General features: G+C 34.7%; 1 protein-coding gene across 2 annotated transcripts; it reads left to right on the top strand.

The window, feature by feature from the left end:
* Window positions 1-3,920: 3,920 nt before the first annotated feature.
* NKCC (sodium potassium chloride cotransporter) lies at window positions 3,921-22,250 on the top strand. Of its 2 annotated transcripts, none has more exons than XM_070112821.1 (13): window positions 3,921-4,050; window positions 8,177-8,836; window positions 13,788-13,881; window positions 18,350-18,734; window positions 18,806-19,039; window positions 19,108-19,424; window positions 19,697-20,083; window positions 20,156-20,503; window positions 20,572-20,813; window positions 20,899-21,317; window positions 21,384-21,495; window positions 21,576-21,849; window positions 21,904-22,250. In XM_070112821.1, exons 2-13 carry the CDS (start codon window positions 8,544-8,546, stop codon window positions 22,018-22,020), a joined length of 3,222 nt encoding a protein of 1,073 aa, XP_069968922.1. In that variant the 5' UTR covers window positions 3,921-4,050; window positions 8,177-8,543; the 3' UTR covers window positions 22,021-22,250. The 2 variants fall into 2 exon arrangements, with proteins under 2 accessions (XP_069968922.1, XP_069968921.1); XM_070112820.1 differs by lacking the exon at window positions 3,921-4,050 and adding an exon at window positions 4,587-4,602.
* The last annotated feature ends 4 nt before the right edge of the window (window positions 22,251-22,254 follow it).

Genomic DNA, 22,254 nt, shown 5'->3' with positions numbered 1-22,254 from the left:
ACGCAGTTTCATACTCACACGCACACGTACTTACTATAACTTATACATGTATGTATTTTATATTTAAACTAAATGTCAATAAAAAAAAACAGTTAATACCAGATCACACCGCTTGCAGCAGACTCTAGACACATACAAGTACATTTAGATATGTAGCCACTGAAATATTTAATTACATATTGCATCTCAAGCACCACCAAACTCGAAGACATTGCGCTAGCGAATCGTTTTCTAGTTTTCCTTTTTTTACAACTCAAAACTTAATTTCTAAATGAATATTAACTTTAAAGCACATTACTTATATTAGTGGCGGCACCAACTTTCAATGCGCTCTGGATCATATGAATAAATTCAGAAAAAGTAATACTACAACAATACACAAATACAGTTATGGCAATGTATGTATGTATGCGCGATGAAAAGATTCGGTTATGTAGACTTGTGACACATTTAGCCTTGATAATATGTCGTTGTAAAAAGACCGTATCAAATGTTTCGGTCTAAATTTAGTGCAATTAAAGTAAGTATAGGAACAAAGTCAGATAAGGATTAGTGATAATATCGCTTCGAACAGGAAACATTTTTAACGAACGTACATTTCGAATATTCTTTCTACGCATTGCTTTTATTTTATCAAGCATAGGTTTTCTAATTCATATCTCATATTGACGGGCATTGCGTACGAAAAATATTAGCCCCCAAAGAACCCTAATCTGATAACAATTACGTATGCTTTGTTGTAAATATGTAAGTACGTGAGGCAAGCACGCTATACGATTGTGCTTGGGCATATCAGTTATTACACCGAAGGTTAAGAGTTTGAGTAAAATATAAGAATAGGTAAGGAAACAAATAAAAAATCGCTAAATGCAGCTGGAAAAACTATTTAATACTCTCGCAAATTGTAAGAATCTTAAGCATGTGGAAGATTTCGAAATGTTTACAAAATGCAACTATGCAAAGTATTGCAACGATATTCAGTATTCGACTCCCAATGTGAAAACAGTCAGCAAGCCTTTTAAAACAGTAAAACGATGTTTTAACAGAATAAATACGAATGAAAATATGACTCAAGTTTACCCAGCTAGAACAATTACTTATTTGTAAATTTTGGTGATTTTTATACACTGACAGGGTGTATTAAGTTTGCCACGAAATTTGTAACACCCAGAAAGAAACGCCGAAGACCCTATAAAAATATATACATATAAATGATCAGCATGATGAGCTTAGTTGATTTAGCCATGACCGTCTGTCTGCTGATATCGGACCACTATAGCATGTAGATGCCATACAAACTAACCGATCGAAATCAAGTTCCTTTGGAATATTTTGTATTTGTGAAGGGTATTATAGCTTCTGTGCAAACGAAGTTAACGTTTTTTCTTGTTTTTAACAAAATTATTCACATTTCTGTTATTAAATTGTTGAAAATTAACGGTGTTAATAGGAATAATTAACAGAATTTATGGACCATAGTAATTGTTTCATAAAACATATTGACATTGCGTGGATTTTTGTTATCTGGTACAAAAAACGTGTCAAAATTATTTGCGTAACAAAAAGTGCACGACTTAATATTTAGAAATTAACACTGACATTGAACAATCATGAGGTGTGCTTATAAAAATAATCATGTAAACACTAACAAGTAATGAAAAACTAATAAATTTAATAGTTTTAACTTCCGCTCAATTGATTTCTAAATTTCCTAAAACTAATGAGCCCTTGAATAAACATAAAGGCTTTGTGCTACATGTTGCGAGAGTACAAATTTCATAGAGCTTTAAATTTTTTCAGTTCTTGTATGGAAAGCTGTTTTATTTGCATAACTGACACACAAACTGACTACTCAAAATCAAAATAAAGATATTTGTATGCCCTTTTATGATATAAGATATGCACCTGTGAAGGGTATTATACCTTTAAGGCGGCCAAGGTAAACCTTTCTTCCTGTTTTTATTCTAAAAATATGAAAATATTCTTTTAACTTCCTCTAAAATTTATTTCTGGAATATATCTAATGAATTAATGAAAACGGTTCATTACTGTGCAACTTCTCAATACTCATCTGCCTTGCCACTATTTCAGTATAAGTATGTACCTACAAATGTTCATTTGTCTGTGCAAACAAGGAGACAGAGGGTGCACAAATATATGACCCTCGTCATCAATTGCTCAGAATTACTTCTAATCGTTTCGTACCATTATCTCCTTCGTCTTTTTATCCGCCCACTTTATTTCAGACAAACAATCACAAATTTCTATATATATATATTTCCTTCATATACCATATGTAAGCTTATAAGTAGATTCACGTATTTCTTCCCAACTCTTTCTTTTTATTTTTTCACTTTGTGCTTAAAGTTTAAATTGTTTCTATATGAATTGTATTGGTTGACAACATGTGCGTGGCATCGCGGATCGCTTTACTGGCATCTTTGTGTGTATGTGGGGGCAGAAAGGAAAGGAACAAAAACACTTGAAAGAATTATTGACTTTGGCAAACATTTTGACAGGCAATAAAAAAAATTGAAGACGAAAGGACAAATGGAGTGACAGACAGCGAAGTAGACATTACAAATGCTAAGTAAACAATTTCTATAAGACAAACAATTGTAAATTTCTAATGGTATTATCGAAATGAATTATAGATATATAATAAATCAGGAAGGGCTAACCGAAACGTTTTACACTATTGAAACTTCAAATATCAAAAACTCATTTCATTATGTTTATGAGGTTTAGATTAAGGTATACACCAACTCGTTACATATTCAGTGCTAAACCATCTAATTTTTAGGAAAACTTGTCCACTTAATTTCATTAAAATACCACACATTTTTACCAACCTAAACGGTTTAAAATCAGCTGGCATGTCGGAAATCACTATATCGAATATAATGGGGGAAGAGAAAGGTCTTGGCTTTTTGCATTATCCTTTGGCATTGTTCAGGTATACTCGAGAATATATTTTCAAGCATAAGGTTTTCATTCGGCATAAGGTTTGTTTGAATAGAGCAAATGATTATATATAGTATATGGGACACATTTCACATGTTTTCGGCATTAAACTATAGTATGTCCATTATAATACGTACAGCTAAGATTTCTTACATATTGACCGGTATATACTACATAAAGCTAAGCGGAAGTTTGTAAATGTTGTATTAGATATTTTTTCCTTTACCACATATTACAAGTATTAAAGCGAAAAAGATGATCGCTGAGATTCATTCAGGTACCTCACATACCATCAGCAATATAAGCCTGATATTGGTAGAAAGCGGCTAGACCAAGTTTTCAACCGAAATTATCCATTTTATGCACAAGTCATCCGGAAGTTCGCAAATGTTTCTGTTAGGTAAATAGAGACTATGGGAATTATTAATCCATTTCAACCCATTTTTGACACACAGGCATATCAGAAAAGGATTCTCTCCAAATTTCTATAATACCCGGCTTTTTGAAATTTTGGCTATATTGATATAAATGTTAATGAACGTTTACAAACAATGTGTGAAACCAAATCATTCTAAGCTTTACATTAGGTAGTTCCCCTTTTTTTTTATACGAGCTTCGTGCACATACCATCTCAGGAGTGATTACATTACACCCTACTCGAGTTGGCGCAATGCGATCGGATTGGATAACCGCACCGATCTCAGCCCAAACCAACTTAAACCAGTTAAAAGCGGCCAACACAATTGAGTGCAAATCTTTGTCTGTAAATCACATTACTTGCTCTTAAGGCCGATTCACCAATGTTTAACCACTCGCAGAACGACAAAGAACTACCAAAGCGACGAAAGAGTAAGCAGCCGCACTAAATTTGAGAATGTATATACTTAATTCAGAACATCAACGAGGAGAATGTTATTCTAACAACAACCAGCGTCTGAAAGTAATCTCTTGAGGTGTTGTGGCAGAGCGCTTTATGGCGGCACGCGCTGATCGTGGCCAACCAACCAGACGAGCGGCGATCGACGAAAGCAGCAGCTGCTTCAACAACGGCAATGAGCCAAAGCGACCCAGCACTGAGGCGAACCAGTAAGCCAACCTCTTAACAACAATAGCAACAACAACCACTCTCTGTGGCAATAACACGACGGTGACGTGCAAATTGACGCAGGTCAAACCAGATAAAACCGAATTAAATTCGTTTGATGCGATTCACTTGGTGATGGATATACAGGCTAAATAAAAATGACAAAAACAACAACAACAACAACTTAATGAATGACAATGTGTTTGTGTGCGAAAAAAAGCTGTGGACCACGGGGCAAACACCAGCAAAAGTAATAACAAGAAATGTATGCCAACACTAGAACAAAAAAAAACGAAAACAACAAAACCCAAATACAAACAAATAATCGCGTAAACTCGTGCGAAATTTGAACTAATAAAGGAAATTCATGGCGAGCGGGAAGAGTTAAGGCCGGAAGGGAGTTGTTGTGTGTTAGTAACAATTTATTTAAGCGCAATTTTAATTTTAGTGTTTATAATAATTATCACGATTTTTGTTTCTTTTTGCCGGTAAGATTGTGAAAAGATAATTCTTGAAGCACGCCGATTGAAGTGAGAAATTCGCGATTTGTTCAGGTGAGCGAATTAAAACAACACGTCTCTCGCAAACACTCTGTAAAAAAATGTGTTTAAAATATTAAAACATGTGTGTAAAAGTAAAAATATTTTCATATACATATGTATGTATATGTGCATGTAAATGTATTTGCACTAAAATAATATTTACCTCGATATCGCTCGCGTGCATTTCGGAATAAATTAAAATGCGATAAGCTCGAAGCAGCAGCGTCTTTAGAAATTAGCAAAGTGAAAAAACGATTCAAAAACGTGTAAAGAGCAGCAAAGTGCGCGCGCAACCGAATTTAGCAAACCCAGCACATTTTTTGGAACAATTATTATAGGTGCTTTTCAAATTTATTTACGAAAGTATACCCAGCAATAAGCCTAATGTTATAATTCATAATTGTTGTCAATAACAGCACAAAATCCACATACACATGCGCATACTCGTGCAAATAATATATGTACGTATATACAAATACAATACTCCAAACAATAATAATTTATTATAAACCAAGAAAAACCCTAGCTTCGGCAGCACCGCAGCTACTTATAATATCCTTCACAGGTGCATTTCTTTTATGCAATGAAAAGGGTATAAAAGGATCTTTAACTTGATTTTGGTAGGCCCGCTTATCAATTATATTTATACATAATATATGGAATATCCGACGTTTCCTTCTGGATATTACAAACTTCGTGGAAATACACACTGTTTAGCGTATAAAAATGAGATAAATAAGGTAGTAGCGTCACGGAGTTAAAACAAAAACCGACGCGGAGCTAAAGTTCAATGGCATACCAGCAATCGCGGGGCGTAAAAAACAGTAAACGCTTTACAAAAGCATGTGAAAGTGTAGTTCCAGACGTGATAGTATTCGAAATAATAGTAGTAATTATAAAAAATCCTTCGATCAAGCGCGTAGTGCAGGGACTTGCAAAACGAGGAGTATGATATAATTGGGTCGTGTGTATTACTTAAAAGCGCCTCGTAACGCGCTTACTCGTATTCACAAGTACTAGTGCGTTCATTGTGTGAGTGAAAGTAAACAAGGAATAACAAAACAAAACCAAATATTGAACAAACAACAACATAAAAAGTATAAATTTGTTAAATTTTATACAATGACACTTGGTACGCGCAACCAAGCGAGGTGTTAGCTGCCCGTAAGCGAACAATCATACAACACCTTCATTCAACCGAACTAGCGAAACAAACAAGCAAAGAATAGATCAGCCATTGTTAGTGTTTAAAGCCTTATGATCCCTTGATTTGATTACTTGTCGCTATTCTAAACAATTGTACGCTTAATTCATTAGCGCCAATTTGGTCTGTGTGCGTAAGTGTGTGTACAAGCAACGATCGGCGCCCAATCATTTGTTGATTTTATTTTTTCTCTTCAATTTAACAAGTTGTACATATGTATACAGATAAACATATACTAAATGATATGATTTCGTTTTGTTTTGCAATTCATATCTATACGTTTTGTTTATTTAAAAGTTTTTGTTATTATTTATGAGTGTGTTAATTAAGTGCGTTGATAGAAGAGTTGAAAAATTATGCGAGAAAAACAACAGCGTATATATGTATCTATGTAGCTATGCAGGCTCTTACACTGCTGACTACAGGCGGAATTAGACGATTGATTTATATTTTCATAATTATCAAATTTGACCCGGACTAACAATATAAAAATCTTTACGTATTTTAAAACAAATCTTTATTATCGCCTCCAAAATAGGTTTCTGAGCTCCAAGCATACCAACGCATAATCCAATTTGCCATAAACTTGTTATAAGCCTTTCTGGAATGGCCTTCATTGGCTTCAGCAAGTTTACCTTCTTTCGGTTTCTGCTAATTTTTCGATTGTTTCGACTTCGTATTCATAAACCCACGTCTCGTCATAAAGCATCTTTTTGCAAACGATTGATACGAGTCTAGCATTGACACGCTTCATAGCCGAGACATCAACCAAAATGTGTTGAGTTGATCCATAAGAAATGTTGAGATCTTATGCTATCTCTCTGCTGCCAACACGACAATTTTCAAGCACTGTTTTTTTTTTACATTCACAACCTTCACTGAATGCTTTGTGCCGCTCAAATACTTGTGTTCCTGATAAAGTAGACTCCCCAAAATGCTTCTGCAAGATTTTCAACGTTTCCATAGTCGTGATTCCATACTGTGAAAGACTGCTAAATTTGTTTATTTCGTCTTCCCTATCCTAAGTACAAATGCAGAGCTTTAAAAATAATAGCCAACTGTTTATAAATAGATATAAACCGATCTGTATTACTCGAAAACAGCTATTGCCAATTTCAAAAATGGTTAGATCACTTTTGTTCTTACATCATTAGATATGTTACAAAAAATTATAAATAAGTAGTTATTATGACTATTACATAGTAGCAGTAAATTACGTTTGACACCCATTTAAACACATATAAACATATACATATGTATATTTACCAAATTATCGATCCATATTACACTGTAATAAATTTTATCTAAACTCATGACTTAAAAACTATAAGTATAACACACTAATTTTAATAATTTATGATCAACAAGCAAATATAATATTGCATCTAAATAATAATGTGGCAAATAAGTGAATACATATATATGCGTTTAAGTGAGCGGTTTTTATTTGACAAAAATTTTGGCCTGAGAACTAAAAGTTGGCGCACGGAGTAAACTATGTTTGTTCGCATAAATTTTAGTCTAAAGGTGTTACATTCTCTGCCGTAATACAATTTTAGAGTTGTGAGATGAAAATCGGCTACACCGAACCTATAATACCCTTCACAGGTGCATTTGTTATACATAAAAGGGTATTATTATCTTGATTTGCATCGGTCAGTATGACAGATATATGCTATACTTGTCCGATTAGTGATTGTAGTGTTGTCTTTGGCGCATAAAAAAGGTTTTTTTTATTTTTTTTCTATATTATCTGCATATGCCTTCATGCCATATGAGCTTCACTAAAAAAGACTTTTCGGAAAACATGGCTTAAAAACCGCTAGTACGATGATATACTAATACTTATAAATATCGCCAACACATATGTACATACACATGTTTATACAGTGATTGGCTATTAACATTTGTTTGAGATTTGATTTGAATCTCAATGCTTGGTCTAATTTAAATTAGCGCCTGCGCGCAGTACAAGTAGAAAGTAAATTTGAACAATATTATGCACACACACACATACAAACCGAAGCGCATGCAAGCTAATATCCCTGAGTGATCGCACACCACCAGCTGGCTGTCAGCTGAATACCACTACACTCGCATGTACCTAAACGTTCGATTGTATGTGTGCATTGGGTGCCTCTCGCGAAGTATCTGCCCTCGCCAAAGCAATAACGCTTGACTCTTCGTTTAATTTTTTTTAAATTCAACTTTTATTGTTTTTTGCTCGCTCACATTCTGCTATCGTTGTCATTGTTGTTGCAGCCTGTGTACGATGGCGCTTGCTGTTGCTCGTCGTGTTATTCAACTCATTCGTTGTTCTCTGTTATTACACTTCGATTCACATCGATTGAGATAAAAGAAACTGTAATTAATAATTTTCAGTTATTTGCCGCTGATATTCCGAAAAGTTCGCAACAAAATCGTGCAGTCATCGGTAACCAGTTCTAAACGCCGCAATACGTACTCACAGGCGAGGGAAAGTGTAAAGAAAGCGTAAAGCCGGAAACGGAAGGTTAACCGCAATATTTGAAAACCACACGCGAAAATAAGTGAGAAATAAATAATAAGTGAGCAAGACCTTCGTGCTGAGAAATTATATTGAAAGTATATTAGTAATGGAAAACGCCGTTTAAATTGAAAAATAGAAACTTAAAATTACTATTAAAATATCTTTTACGTACATAAATGTTCGACGAGTGTTGCTAAAAAAATATTATTGGTTTTAAATATTTAAAATAATACAAGAAAAATGGCTGATCACACACCAAACGGCAATGCCGAAGGTCAGGTTGGCCTCACTATACCCACCATCTCGGAGAGTTTATCTAACACAACTACAACCCAACAGTATAACGGATATCCGCCAAATACCAACAACAGCACCTCCAATGCGCCGGCCGATCCCAATCACCTGAGCAGCGAAGGTGGCAACCCTGCGTGCCGTAAAAACTCCCGCCTCTCGCTACGCGGTTTCGGACACTTTCTACGCAAGAATTCGAGGCAGGAGGATGAACGGAAATTCAGTTTGGCGCAGCTAACAACGTAAGTAAATAAATATGTAGACTTTTTTTTTGAGGGAACGTACTTTTTTAAGTTTTCATTCACGAACTATTTTTTGTGCTGAAGTAGAACACTAAAAGTATACAATTATTTCCTATTCATGCTTTTTGTTTAACTCGAAACAATTACTACAATTTATCAGCCCAATTACAAGAAACCGTTAATTGCTTTACCCCAAAGAAAAACATGACTATTATTGAGAAAGCGTGACTATAATGTGTATGTTAAATGTAACACAAATATGAATTCCAAATGTTAATGAGAAAAAGTAAAAGGACAATGAAAAGAGACTGAGACTGAGCTTCATACAATGGGTTACAATTTATTTATATATATTTTATTACAACTTAAGTTCTCTCAACACAAATTTACCTTACCCGCTACGCATAAGCTAATTTAAATTTCCCACTGCATGTTTTTGAAATCAAGCGGATTAGTTAAAAATATGAGAAATTTAAATACATTTCACTGTAACATTGTCTATTGTTAATATAATTAAATGTTAGAATTGATTTAAATATACATATGAATTAATTAGAATTAGAAGCTCTAAGCGAAATACCAACTTGTGTAACAATTTTTTAATGAATTTTTCGAGATTTCAGTATGCAAAGACCTAACTATTTTGATTCAAACGCGACAAATATTCCAGTTTATTAATGTACATTTGCGAAACTTTGTGAACACCAGTGCCCATCTTATATTAGATTCTAAAAGTAAATAGATCAGAGAGTTCTTAATAGGCTCTATTTTAGCCAATACAGGCATGCGAATGTTTAATACAATTTTCCTTACAATAGTTATAAGCCTCGGCTGGGTTGGTCTTCAGCGAATTTTGGTTTTTTACGGTTTTGACTAATTTTTGGAGCGCCATTCGCTAGATTGTTTACAAACCCAATTGTCACTGCTGCCTCGAGTCGATTCGATATTCGCTTATTTAAGCATTCGATTCAATAAGCAAACTAGTCTAATCATTTTTCCATCTCAGGCAGTGGGCAGTGATGAATTACACCTTCTAAATGCTGAGGTGTGTCAAAGCAGCACTCGACCATAATATTGCAATTTAATTTCGAACAGAGATATCCCACGACATGATTTCCCGAAATAAGTCTTCATAAACAAAAGTTTACAAAAAAAATACAGTTCAAATATGCTATGGTTTTGTAGATTATTATATATGTACATGTGTGTATATACAAAGGTGCTTTGGTACTCGTTCATTCGTTGCACATAAACAAAATTTGCATTCAGAAATGTAATTCACCAAAAAAATATTATTTTGAGATTCGCCAAATAAATCGCTAAATTTCGTTCATTAAATATTTATTTTCACTCATCAAAGCGGAAAGAGCTTGCGAAATGAAATGCTAGTATTTAAGATTTCCTTTTCATCGCACTTTTGTAATAATCGAAAATGATCCACATATTGTGCATACATATGCACACACGTAACTACTCATGCATGTAAATACATTTGTCTGCAAGCCGATGAAGAATGTTTGGCATTTTCCAGCATTTGAAATGAAATCGGCCAAAACACTCAATGCAAAGTTACAACAATTGAATCACAAATAGAAAATGTGAAGAAGAGGGTTTTTAAAAATATAGCAATTGATAATTAAGTAAAAGAAATTAAAAACTTAATCAAAGTTTTCTCTAATTTATATTCAATGGACAAGAACATTTATTAATGTACTTTAATAATAGGAGATTCGTTTGGAAACCATTTGGATTCCCTTGGTCCCGCAGCCGAACTCCATGAGGACCTGCCAAAAACAGTATTTGACGATCAGGAATATTTCTCTGCTTAAATTTGTCTATAATCCAAAGACCAATAAAATGTATTATTACTAAAGATGTATACTGACAATGATTGAAGGAGGAGCCTAAATTTTGATTGTAGACAAAATGCCGCCTTCACAAAAAAAGCGTTCTCTGTGAAAAAATTTACCCTTCAGAGTGGCTTAAAAAGTTGAAATTATTATTGCTTTGATCATTACCTGCATTACCTGACAAATATGTGTATTTAAAAAGGTCGTCTGAAAATTTCAAATCGATGGGTCCAACCGTTTTGGAATTTTCCTCAATGACTCTGAAAAAATCATTTCTAGAAAAAAGATTTTTAAAGATTTGGAAACCTACACTAAATTAAATAAAATTCTTACAAATACTCTTATTTCTCCGAAACTATTTGCCGAATGAACTTCAAATTTTCGGAAAAGTCTCTAATATAATATGTACATTCGACATACATACCTATATGCAAAACTAAAAACATGTCTGCTATCAGCTTTGTTAAAAAGTTTAAAGAAAATTTTTTCTGAGTTTAGTCACTGGCAGACTTACGAAAACTATTTATAATATAAACACATAGATTACATATATAGTATAGGTATTTGCTACTTTTCACAGAGATTTGTCAACATATCATATTTATCTCTAAGTGGAAGGTATTTGAAGCTTTATAATGCGAGTGCGTTTTATGTATGTACTTATTTTAAACAACGATTTAAATAATCACAGTGTTTGTCAATAATACAAATTTAAGAAATTATTATTATTAATTATAATTATTGTATATTTTTCCTTTCAGGGAAATATTTTACTGTACAAATTTGTTATGTGCTGTGTGTTGCTGTGTCGGTGTGTATATTTGTATGTTTACTTTCAACCCAATTCCAAATGAAAAAATCTTTAATGATGGCGATCAGCTCGTTTAATTGATTTTTCAAAATTTTTTCCATTTAGGTCGGCGAGCTTATTTCAAACACATTGCGGAGAAATGAAATAAAATTGGCAAAATATCATTACATATGTATACAGTACATTTGTACTCTTTAATGCCACACAAATTATTTTTCAACAATCTATATTATATATGTACATACATATGTATGTTTGTATGTAAGCACGATGAATATCATTTATAATAATGAGGGTGATCAGCCACATTTTAGGCAACATTTGGAATTCCATATTTAAGTCACACGAGTATAATTTAGTATACACAACACTGGTATAAGCCACATTATTTTAAAGTCACGCGTGTTTCACAAAAAAAAAATCGGTGATTATATCCTTGAAGTGAAAAGAACAAAAAAATGTTGCTGCTTAAAGACGGCCAACCAGATATTATCCACTGCTTTTTTGAGCAAAATTGTTTGGCAAACATCTTACAAGTGTATGTACTTATTATTAAATTTAGAGTGCTGAATGCTGACAGCCTTTGGTTATGGGAAGTGATTATTTTACTTTCATTGCCTTTGTAATTTGAAAGAAAGAATTTTTCTCTCATTGCCAACACTCCAATCATGCATATATTACAATAGTTACACAGCTTCTTTAATAATTGATAAAATAAAAAATTATGGAAATAAGTTGTCTTTGGGCGCACTACACTCACCCATACTCGCTTTGGTTAGGGAATACTATAAAAAAGAGGAAAATTAATGACATCCGTTACCAGTCGGGGATTTTAGGCCGCTACAAATATACCACATTTCTTGTTTTTCGAAACGAAACTTTTTTGAAGCCTAGTTTTCTTGTTATATAAATAATAAAAAGTTTATTCTTGTATACTTACATCCCTACATACACACTTACATATGTACTTATGTGTGTAAACAAACCAGAAGAGGGCAAGTTCGTTGCCCTACAACTTCAAAGAGTAATAAAATTCAATAAAGCAGCAAAAAAGATTCTTTTCCCTCTTTTTACAACTAGCCTACATTTTTTAATTAATTTCAATCTGTCAAAATACATACTTTTGTGCGTATATATCGAAGACAGTTAGCGTTTGGGTTGTCTCGATTTTGATTATTTACCGATTTATAACGAATATTTTAAACTTGTTTAAAATAAAGGTTTTTGCTTTAAATAATCGATCAAATTTAAGACGTATACTATCAAAATATACCACACACGCAGACTTTCGTATTGACTCAACTTCTGCGGTACTGAGGAACTGTATGTCGACATAAATCATTTGATTTGTAGTATCTGGTGAACGTCATTGATTTCAACTTCATAATTTATTAGTAAGGATTCCCTCATCCCGTCACCGATCTCCAGAAGGACTCCGAAAAAGCGTATCTGGCTGTGAGGTAGATTTTTCTGCTAAGTAGTTTTTCGTAAAAAAATGTACACTTATACTTTTATTTCTTCGATTCACTCCTACTAAGAATGCTCGTATTAGAAGTTAAATTGCATTTCTTTGAGAGAGTTTCTAAAAAGATTTTGAAAATTATCAAGTATAAAATTGCAGATAATTTTAAAGCCCTATTGTACTGGACTTTCAAAATAATGTAGTCTGCGGCTACAATTAAAGGATCACTATATGAATGATTTGAGTTAAAAACAAGTTTTGAGCATATAGCACCTAACTTTGTTACACATTTTATTATGATGTACAATAATTTAATAGCAGGCGCGGACACAGTTACTTTGCAATTCCCACCTGCCAATGAACATAAATGTGGGTGTTATTGTGGTAGTTAGGCATTAGATGCTTATTGGCTACTAAATACGAGCACACAGACGAGTACCTTAAGCTCTCTTAAAAGTCATAAATGGACCCAAATGCACCACGTCGTCCAAAACATAAAGACCGTTAAAGAGGAGTTGATTCCTTACGTATCTTAAAAATTCTTTCCATAATAATTGTATCATTGTGCAGATAAAGTGTTGTATGCAATACTAAGCAATTCACCAGAAGGCAATCTCAGTAAGAACATTGTAGCGAACACTGTTTTGGAGGCTCTCATTCGCTTTTGTAAGAGTGTTCTATTAATAATATACTTGTATTTTATTTTCACACTAATAAATCACTTTGTTTCCATAATATCTTTTTAAAACTGTGAACTGAATAAAAACTAATTTTATATTGCCGCTGGTTTGTCAATACTAATAAATTCACACTAATCTCATTTTACAGGGAAGCATTGCCCAGATTAGATAATTACAGAATATCAAAACGTAATATGAAGCGACCATCGATTGGAGAACTGCATGGGGAGCTGCAAGAGCAGGTAAGTCAATAATAAACAAACGTCACCAGCAAACATATTTAAAAATATTACAATCGCCAACGGCAACTACCCATGTTAAGGAAATTCGACCGGGATTTTAAAGGGATAATACAATATATAAATGCGAAAGTGTGATATAGAGGGCTGCTAAAATACCGAATAATTCAAGTTTACTTGGTAGAGCGATGAAAAGAGCGGGCGGGAAGTGTCATGAGTTTTCAAACAAAATTGCACAGAAATTGATAGAAGATATACCAATGAATCTACGACCTATTATACGTTACAAAAGTTTTTGAATTAAGTAAAAATTAAGTTTAATCAAAAAACCACCAGAAATATCGCAGACCCTATAAAGAGCCCCATACATATATAAATGATCAGCGTGACGAACTGAGTTGATGCTGCAGTGTACGTTTGTCTGTCCGTCTGTACACACTCGTACTGGTCCCTAAGTTTTTGAGATAGTGATTTGAAATTAAGTACGCGTTCTTTTCTGCCCGAGAAACTATAGGATATAGCTGTCATACAAACTGAACGATTAAAACGATCTATTCATTACAATCAAACATTTGTATTGTTAGAAGTATTGGAAAGAAGAATACGATAATCTCAAATAAACGGATGTAGGATCACTAAGTTTCCATAAATAAAAATTCTTGATTTACTTGTGACTTCGTATATAAAAAAACAATACCATTTTTTCTTTTGAGAATTTATGGCTTACTACTATAATAATTGTCTAATTCGAAATTATCGCAATCACCTTATTATGAATCCGATGAGCTGGACGTATGAGCAACATCTCCTTCACTTACTAAACAAAAAGCATTGACATTTGAAGTTGGTCGTTTTATTTTTCAAATGTAAAATTATCGTTTTTTTCTTATTGTTTACTTTATATTAATAATGATATTGAATTTTGGCATTGGCTTACTTTTTAATAAATGAAATAAAGAAAAAACTTGTTCTCTAATCGAAGGATAACTTAATTAGAGAGTTTACTCATGACTAGCTATTCAATAGCAATCAATACGCGCAGAATTACATGCGTTTTTTGTGTTTTATGACTAATTTACTTGTCACTCCTTTTCGCCTAATCGCCTATATTTCTTATCAGCCTCAAAAAGCTACACATAAGGAGATGTTAAAGTAGTAATGTTAAGGAATGAAAGCGTTAGTGATATTATATAAGACGGCTTGATAAGTATGTTTAAATAATAATGAACCCATTCGCTCATATACTGGGCATGTACATATGTCGATTTAAAAATTATATTTCTGTGGTCACTATAGTATTAATAAATACCTACCTACAAGACGAAAATTGTGTATTCTATCTTTATCTGTCAGTTCTTTACTCCATTCTTTACAAGTTTTGATGAATCATCCTTCCATGATATTTACTCAACTTCCTTTATACAAATATATTATATATGTATGATTTGTTAACAAACAACGTGTTGTACGAGTACTTGATTTTACTTATTTATTTTGTTTCATAAAATTACTTTTGATAATATCAGTGGCAGTATTAGCATCACGACTAATTGTTACCGTTGAAAAATTGATTGTCACATTGAAGTATATCTTTAATGTCGTTTATTCCATTTTATATACATATGTATATTTTTTTTGTCAAACCTATTTGGTTTAGTGTGTGTTTTCGTTCTAATTTATGTCCACTCCACATGCGTCCGCATATTGCTATCTTTCTGGTTATATCTGGTTCTGTCAGTCATTTAACATATTGATGGCATGTTCGATATTCACGTAACTGCCAACGACCAAAAGCACTCAAGTGTTTGTTATTTGATTATTTTATGCGTCTGCATCTGCCGTGCTTTGTTTTGTTGTAATTGACCAAAGCTAGCCAGTTGAATGTTGTACTGGCGAAATGCCGAATAGAATTGGCCAAATTTCGTCAAGTCAAAGAGAAATGATTTCCTTACAAAAACTCGACAAAAAGGACGTGTACAATTGTTCAATTCTACCATATGTCTCCAAAACTGAGGAGCTGGTTCGCGTATAAACAGACAGTCGACTTAACTTCTTATTGATTTTTCGTTGACATTGTAGTAGTTAATAAATATTTGCATAAGTGCTGACATCACAATTATAATTCACACATGCAAGCACACGCACATACACACATGCATACGTACGTACATAGCAGAAGACTTTTAAACTCTCACAATTAGTTTTTTAATAAGTGATGCGATCATTTTAAGCGCAGAAGCAATTTAGTGCACAAAAATAAAAAATAACACAACACACAAGCACACCCACTTAAATCCATACGCAATATAAACAAAAGCACATACACACAAAAGTGCAAAAATATGCGCAACAATTGGCAATTCATTGCCTGACTACTTATTTCCTTTAGCTGAGCGACTATTAGCACCACGTTGCAAATTAGTATATGTAGTTATGATCATTATCACCAAGGCGTACAACAAAAAATAGCCAAATGATGCGAATTGTTACGTCCAGTAAGGGTATGTGTATGTGCGTGTGTGTGTATGCGTCTATCGCCAGATGATCTAACGATGCTAATCAAAATTCATTAACTTTGCGTTAATTAATTTAAATTTGCTTCCATTCCGCGGTGACGAATTGTTTATAATCCTAACGAGTAGTTGATAACTTTTTTGTTGGAAAAATCTATACAAATGTACTATTTATACATACGTACATACGCATTCTTACCTATGTATTTATATATGTTCGGACATACATATGTATTAAGCTATGCAATTATTATTATTGAAATTTAAATGCTTTATGGTACTCATAAACATACAAGTACATACATATGTCCGATTCATATCAGCATTAATGTTTACGTATTTTCCAGTGGTGTACAAGACGTATGAGCAACATTTAGTTTGTAAATCAAATTTGTAATTGTTTAATTGTTGTCGGAGATTTCAGTGCACTATAAATCATCACTGACTTCTCTTAGTGTAGAAATTGATAAAACAAAAACTTAAGCATAGCATTTTCTGAATTCTTTAATTGAAGTAGCTACTTTGTACTTGTACTACATAGAACATTATACAAGCGGCCTTTATTCTTTTTCTCCAAATTTCTCTAAATATAATACTTTTATTAACCTTTAAACCAGGCTTAGAAAATATAAGAAAAATAGAGGTGCACGCAATATCAATCTCCTCTCATGTGCAAATCTTACCCAAAAATTGATTTTTCGGTTGATATTTCAAATATCGTGGCAATCATGATGATGTGGTATTATATATGTATATATGTACATGTGCTTAAAATACATTTTGTGAAATTGTAACAAAACAAGAAAGTACGTTAACTTCGATTGCACCAAAGCTATAATACCCTTCATAAATAAAAAAGTTTTCTACAAAAACTTTACTTAATTTTCAACGGTATGTTTGTATGGCAGCTATATGCTATAGTGGTCCGATATCGGCGGTTCCGACAAATGAGCAGCTTCTTGGGGAGAAAAGAACGTGTACAAAATTTCGGACCGATGTCAAAAAAACTGAGGGACTAGTTCGCGATTACAAGGCAAACAGACATAACCAAAACGACTCAGCTCATCACGTTGATCATTTATATATATATATTATAGGATCACAAAAGCCCAATTTGGCGTAATCACTATCAATTGAACCTATTAGCAATACCATTTAAATTACTGTTCTACTTTGCTTTAACACTTGCTAATGAAACGTTTGCTGATAGAATTAGAGCAGTCGACAAACCGTAGAACTAGAAAGCTCGTTATTGGAATTGACTAGCACGAAGGGCTCAGCATTTTAATAGTGTACTTATAAAGATAATCTGAAAATTAAGTCATCGACACACGACTAGCACTGCGGTTCGGAGACAATAACTAATCGCAAGAATGAAACTCTTGTTGAATATGCAGAATGAGTTTTCGTTCCATAACACGACTCCAAAAATATTAAAAGTTCACATCTAAGTATATAACTCTTACCTCATGATGTACTATGTTCTTCATGATGGAAGAATACGTAGCCTTTTCCTAAATTGATAGTTCTTTGCGAGAAGTTAAGTCCAGCCAAAGTTCTAATGGCTGTCCGCCTTAGGCGGATAATAATACGAAAGCGAAATTCGTGTGCTTGTTTAACATAGTTTACTGCGACTACCCAACCAATGAAAGACAATTAATTGTTCGCAATCACAAAATGTATTTTTCGTGTCTCTCTCGTTGAACAGACAGGATTAGAAATTACATAACCTGTACGTCCTGTAATCTCTACATATACTCGTATAGCTAGTCTATATAAGAACCACACCGAGATGTAGTGATTCCTCATTCTGACTAACATCATAAAGATTTTTCCCAGTTAGTTGCGTTCGTTCTTCGGCAGGTGATAGCAAACCGCGGATCGTGCTTCTTCTTCTTTATAAAGCTATATACCTAAAAATGTGCATACTTGTATAAATACTATTTTTTCTCTCACAGAGCATCCAGATGCCTGATCCGCCACCCGAAAGCAATAGCAATATGATCAAATTAGGCTGGATTAATGGCGTCGTCATACCATGCTTACTCAATATTTGGGGTGTCATGTTGTTCCTGCGTCTCAGCTGGGTAGTCGCCGAGTCCGGTATAATGCAATCACTAATAATTATCGCCATTTCGGCGGTGGTTTGTGTGATCACCACACTTTCATTATCCGCAATCAGCACCAATGGTGAGGTGAAGGGAGGCGGTGTCTATTTCATAATTTCACGCTCACTGGGCCCAGAGTTTGGCGCATCGGTTGGTGTTGTCTTTGCATTCGCAAATGCCGTCGCTGCTTCCATGAACACTATCGGTTTCTGTGATTCATTAAACGATTTATTGAGTAAGTGTTAAAAAGTAGCGAGCTTTTTTTATTATATAATGATTATTATTACTGCTATTCCATTTAAACAGAAAGTAATGGCTTGAAGATTATCGATGGAGGCATTAATGATGTTCGCATCGTTGGCGTGTGTACGATAGTGGTGTTGATTCTCATTTGCTGCGTGGGCATGGAGTGGGAGTCGAAGGCTCAAAATTTCTTGATCGTAACTATAGTTTTGGCTATTTTCAATTTCCTTATTGGCGCTGCCATTGGGCCGCGTGGCGATGAGGAAGCAATCGCAAAAGGCTTTGTTGGCTTCTCTTGTAAGTTATTTTAATTAAGCTCAAGTCGAGTCAGTCAAGGAGTGTTTAATTGATGTACTACTTTTCAGGGAGTAATTTTAAGGAAAACTTTGGCGGTGACTTTCGCTTTTCAGAGGGCGTTAATCAGGACTTCTTCAGTGTATTTTCTATTTACTTTCCCAGTGTGACCGGCATACAAGCGGGTGCGAATATATGCGGCGACTTAAAGGATCCAGGTGCAGCTATACCTAAGGGCACATTTTGGGCCCTGATGATTTCAATGGCTTCGTATGCGCTTTTCGTTTTTTTCGCGGGCGGTGCAGCGGCACGAGATGCCTCCGGTAATGTAGCCGATTTGATCAATGGCACATTAATCACTTCAGAATTGGCGTGCAAAGAGAACTTGGTAAGCGCCTAAGCGTATGCAAAGTAATTTTTGGCAATTTATAGAATTTTGAAAATAAATCAGTTAAACCGTTTGCACTGTTGATCTCGATATGATAATAAAATATTTTATATGAAGTTTAACAGCATAGTAATAAGAGAAAACAGTATAATTCCACGATCTTGGACTATCGAAGATCTAATCTAATCGTTTCGGTTTGCCGAGACATCTTCGGTAATCGGGACTACCTGCAAAAGCATTCTTACACATAATAACTACATGCTTGCTTACAGACTTGCCAATATGGCCTGCACAACTCATACTCAGTTATGCAACTGATGTCCATTTGGGGTCCACTTATCTACGCCGGCTGCTTCGCTGCGACTTTGAGTACAGCACTAACTAACATACTTTCAGTGCCGCGCCTTGTTCAAGCCTTGGGAATAGATCGCATATACCCCGGTTTGATTTTCTTTTCCAAGCCTTATGGCAAACATGGCGAGCCCTACCGTGGTTACGTGCTTACCTTCTTCATATCGGCAGGATTCTTACTTATCGGCCAGCTGAACGTAATAGCTCCACTTATTTCAACTTTTTATTTGGCTTCTTACGCCTTAATTAACTTCTGCACATTCCATGCATCATTCGTAAAACCTCTCGGCTGGCGACCAACATTTAAGGTGAGTGTCGATGTATAGAGGAGATTGATTTAACGATAATTTTTTTTTTTTTTTTTTTTTGCTATATTTCAGTATTACAATACATGGCTAAGCTTATTTGGCTTTATACTTTGCATTGCGATTATGTTCCTAATCGATTGGAAATCTTCTCTCATCACGTTAGTAATTATATTTGCGCTTTACCTAATCGTTATGTATCGCAAGCCAGAAGCTAACTGGGGCTCCTCAACGCAGGAGCAACAATATAAGGCCACACTAACCGCCGTTCATCGTCTGCAAAACGTCTCCGATCACGTGAAAAACTACCATCCACAAATACTGGTGCTCTCTGGCGATCCAAGCAGTCGCCCACCGCTAATTGACTTCGGCAACATGCTCACCAGACACAATTCCCTGATGTTTATCGGCAATGTTGTCCCGGTAAGTCTATTGGCGGGACGTTTCTAAGACAGCCGAGAATCTCTTGTAACGTTTAGCTTTTCTTATAGATGAATATGGGCTACAAAAACCGTTTGAGTGTCATAAAGGATGGTCAGAAGTATTTAGATGCGCGTAAAATTAAATCTTTCTATAATGTCATCGATGGTCTGTCCATGGAAGAAGGCGTTAATGCGCTAATTAAAGCCACAGGCTTTGGCAAGTTAACACCGAACATCGTCTTGATGGGCTACAAAACCGATTGGGTGCAATGTCGTCGACAGTGCGTGGAAAGTTACTTCAATATTTTATAGTGAGTATCTTTGAATTTGAAGTGTATGTGAGGTGGTGTATGCTTCATTTAAGCATATTGATTCAAATCATAACTGCCCTTTCAGCAATACCTTTTCGCAGCGCATGGGCGTGGTTATACTGCGTCTACCGAATGGCTTGGAGTTTTCCGAACTGAATCCCGAAATACCGATCAATGGCCGACATATGCATAATGCTAACGAACTGGGCTATACGAATGCGTTAATGCCGAGCGCAAATGTCGCTTCGGAATTGCTGCATGTGGACTCTAATTTGAATTTGGCTGGCATTGACAGCACCAATTCGTCGTTCACAGTGTCAAATGTGCCATCTATTCCCAATATGACGAGTTCTCGTAAGTATACCGTAAGTCAGGGTGACGGTATAAAGTACCTAACGAAAGGTGGTTCCGAAGTACCAAAAGATGTGCTCGATGCTGTGACGATATTCCTGCGCAAACAGCCCAAGGGTACCATAGACGTTTTCTGGCTTTACGATGATGGCGGTAAACATAGATTCTCTGTAAAAATTTACTTTGCTAATGCCCAATAATCTTTTCAATTGTTTGTAGGTCTAACTATGTTGCTACCATATATACTCTCGCTACGTTCAAATTACCAAAATTGTAAATTACGCGTATTTGCATTGAGTCACGGCAAGGACGAGGAAATGGAGGAAAAGAAGTAAGTAACGACAAGTGTAGTCACAAGACCCAGCATCTTGGTATTATTATTATTCTAAATATCTTCATGTACATCTACAGCATGGCCAATCTACTCAAGAAATTCCGCATCAAATTTTCCGAACTAATAATGCTTAAGGGCCTGTCAACAAAACCACGCATGGACACGCTAGTAAAGCACAGACAGCTCATACAGAGTTATTGTCACAACTCCGTCAATGAAATGCGTCATCTTGAAGAAGAGCTGCACTCGTTGGAAGAGAAGACTCAACGTCAGCTACGCATACATGAATTAGTTGTGGAGCACTCGTCAAAGGCGACACTCGTCGTTATGTCTCTGCCTATGCCGCGTAGGGTGCGTATTTGCAGAAATCCAAAAAACATCTTAATTTTTGATATTTATTCACAGGAAGCAATATCAGCTGCGTTATACATGTCATGGCTGGAGATGCTTACCACCGATATTAAATGTCCTGTAGTTCTGGCTCGTGGCAATCAAACGCCTGTTTTGACATTTTATTCGTAGTTTCGAGTACAAACACACACAAGACGTTTTATAAAGCGACTACAACAACATCAATAACTAAGGCACTTATTACAACATACGTTTGTATGCATAGATATTGAAGAGTATATTCATTTTCGCTTGTAGTATTATTAGTTTGTAATTTGATAAGCTCAGCAAATGAAAAAATATTAATGGAATATTGAAAATAAAAAAGTGTTGCTATTTTACATCAACAAGGAAATACCAAATATG

Source organism: Bactrocera oleae, chromosome 2 (genome assembly GCF_042242935.1).
Source record: "Bactrocera oleae isolate idBacOlea1 chromosome 2, idBacOlea1, whole genome shotgun sequence".
Taxonomy (NCBI): domain Eukaryota; kingdom Metazoa; phylum Arthropoda; class Insecta; order Diptera; family Tephritidae; genus Bactrocera; species Bactrocera oleae.
This window is presented reverse-complemented; position numbering and strand designations above follow the sequence as displayed.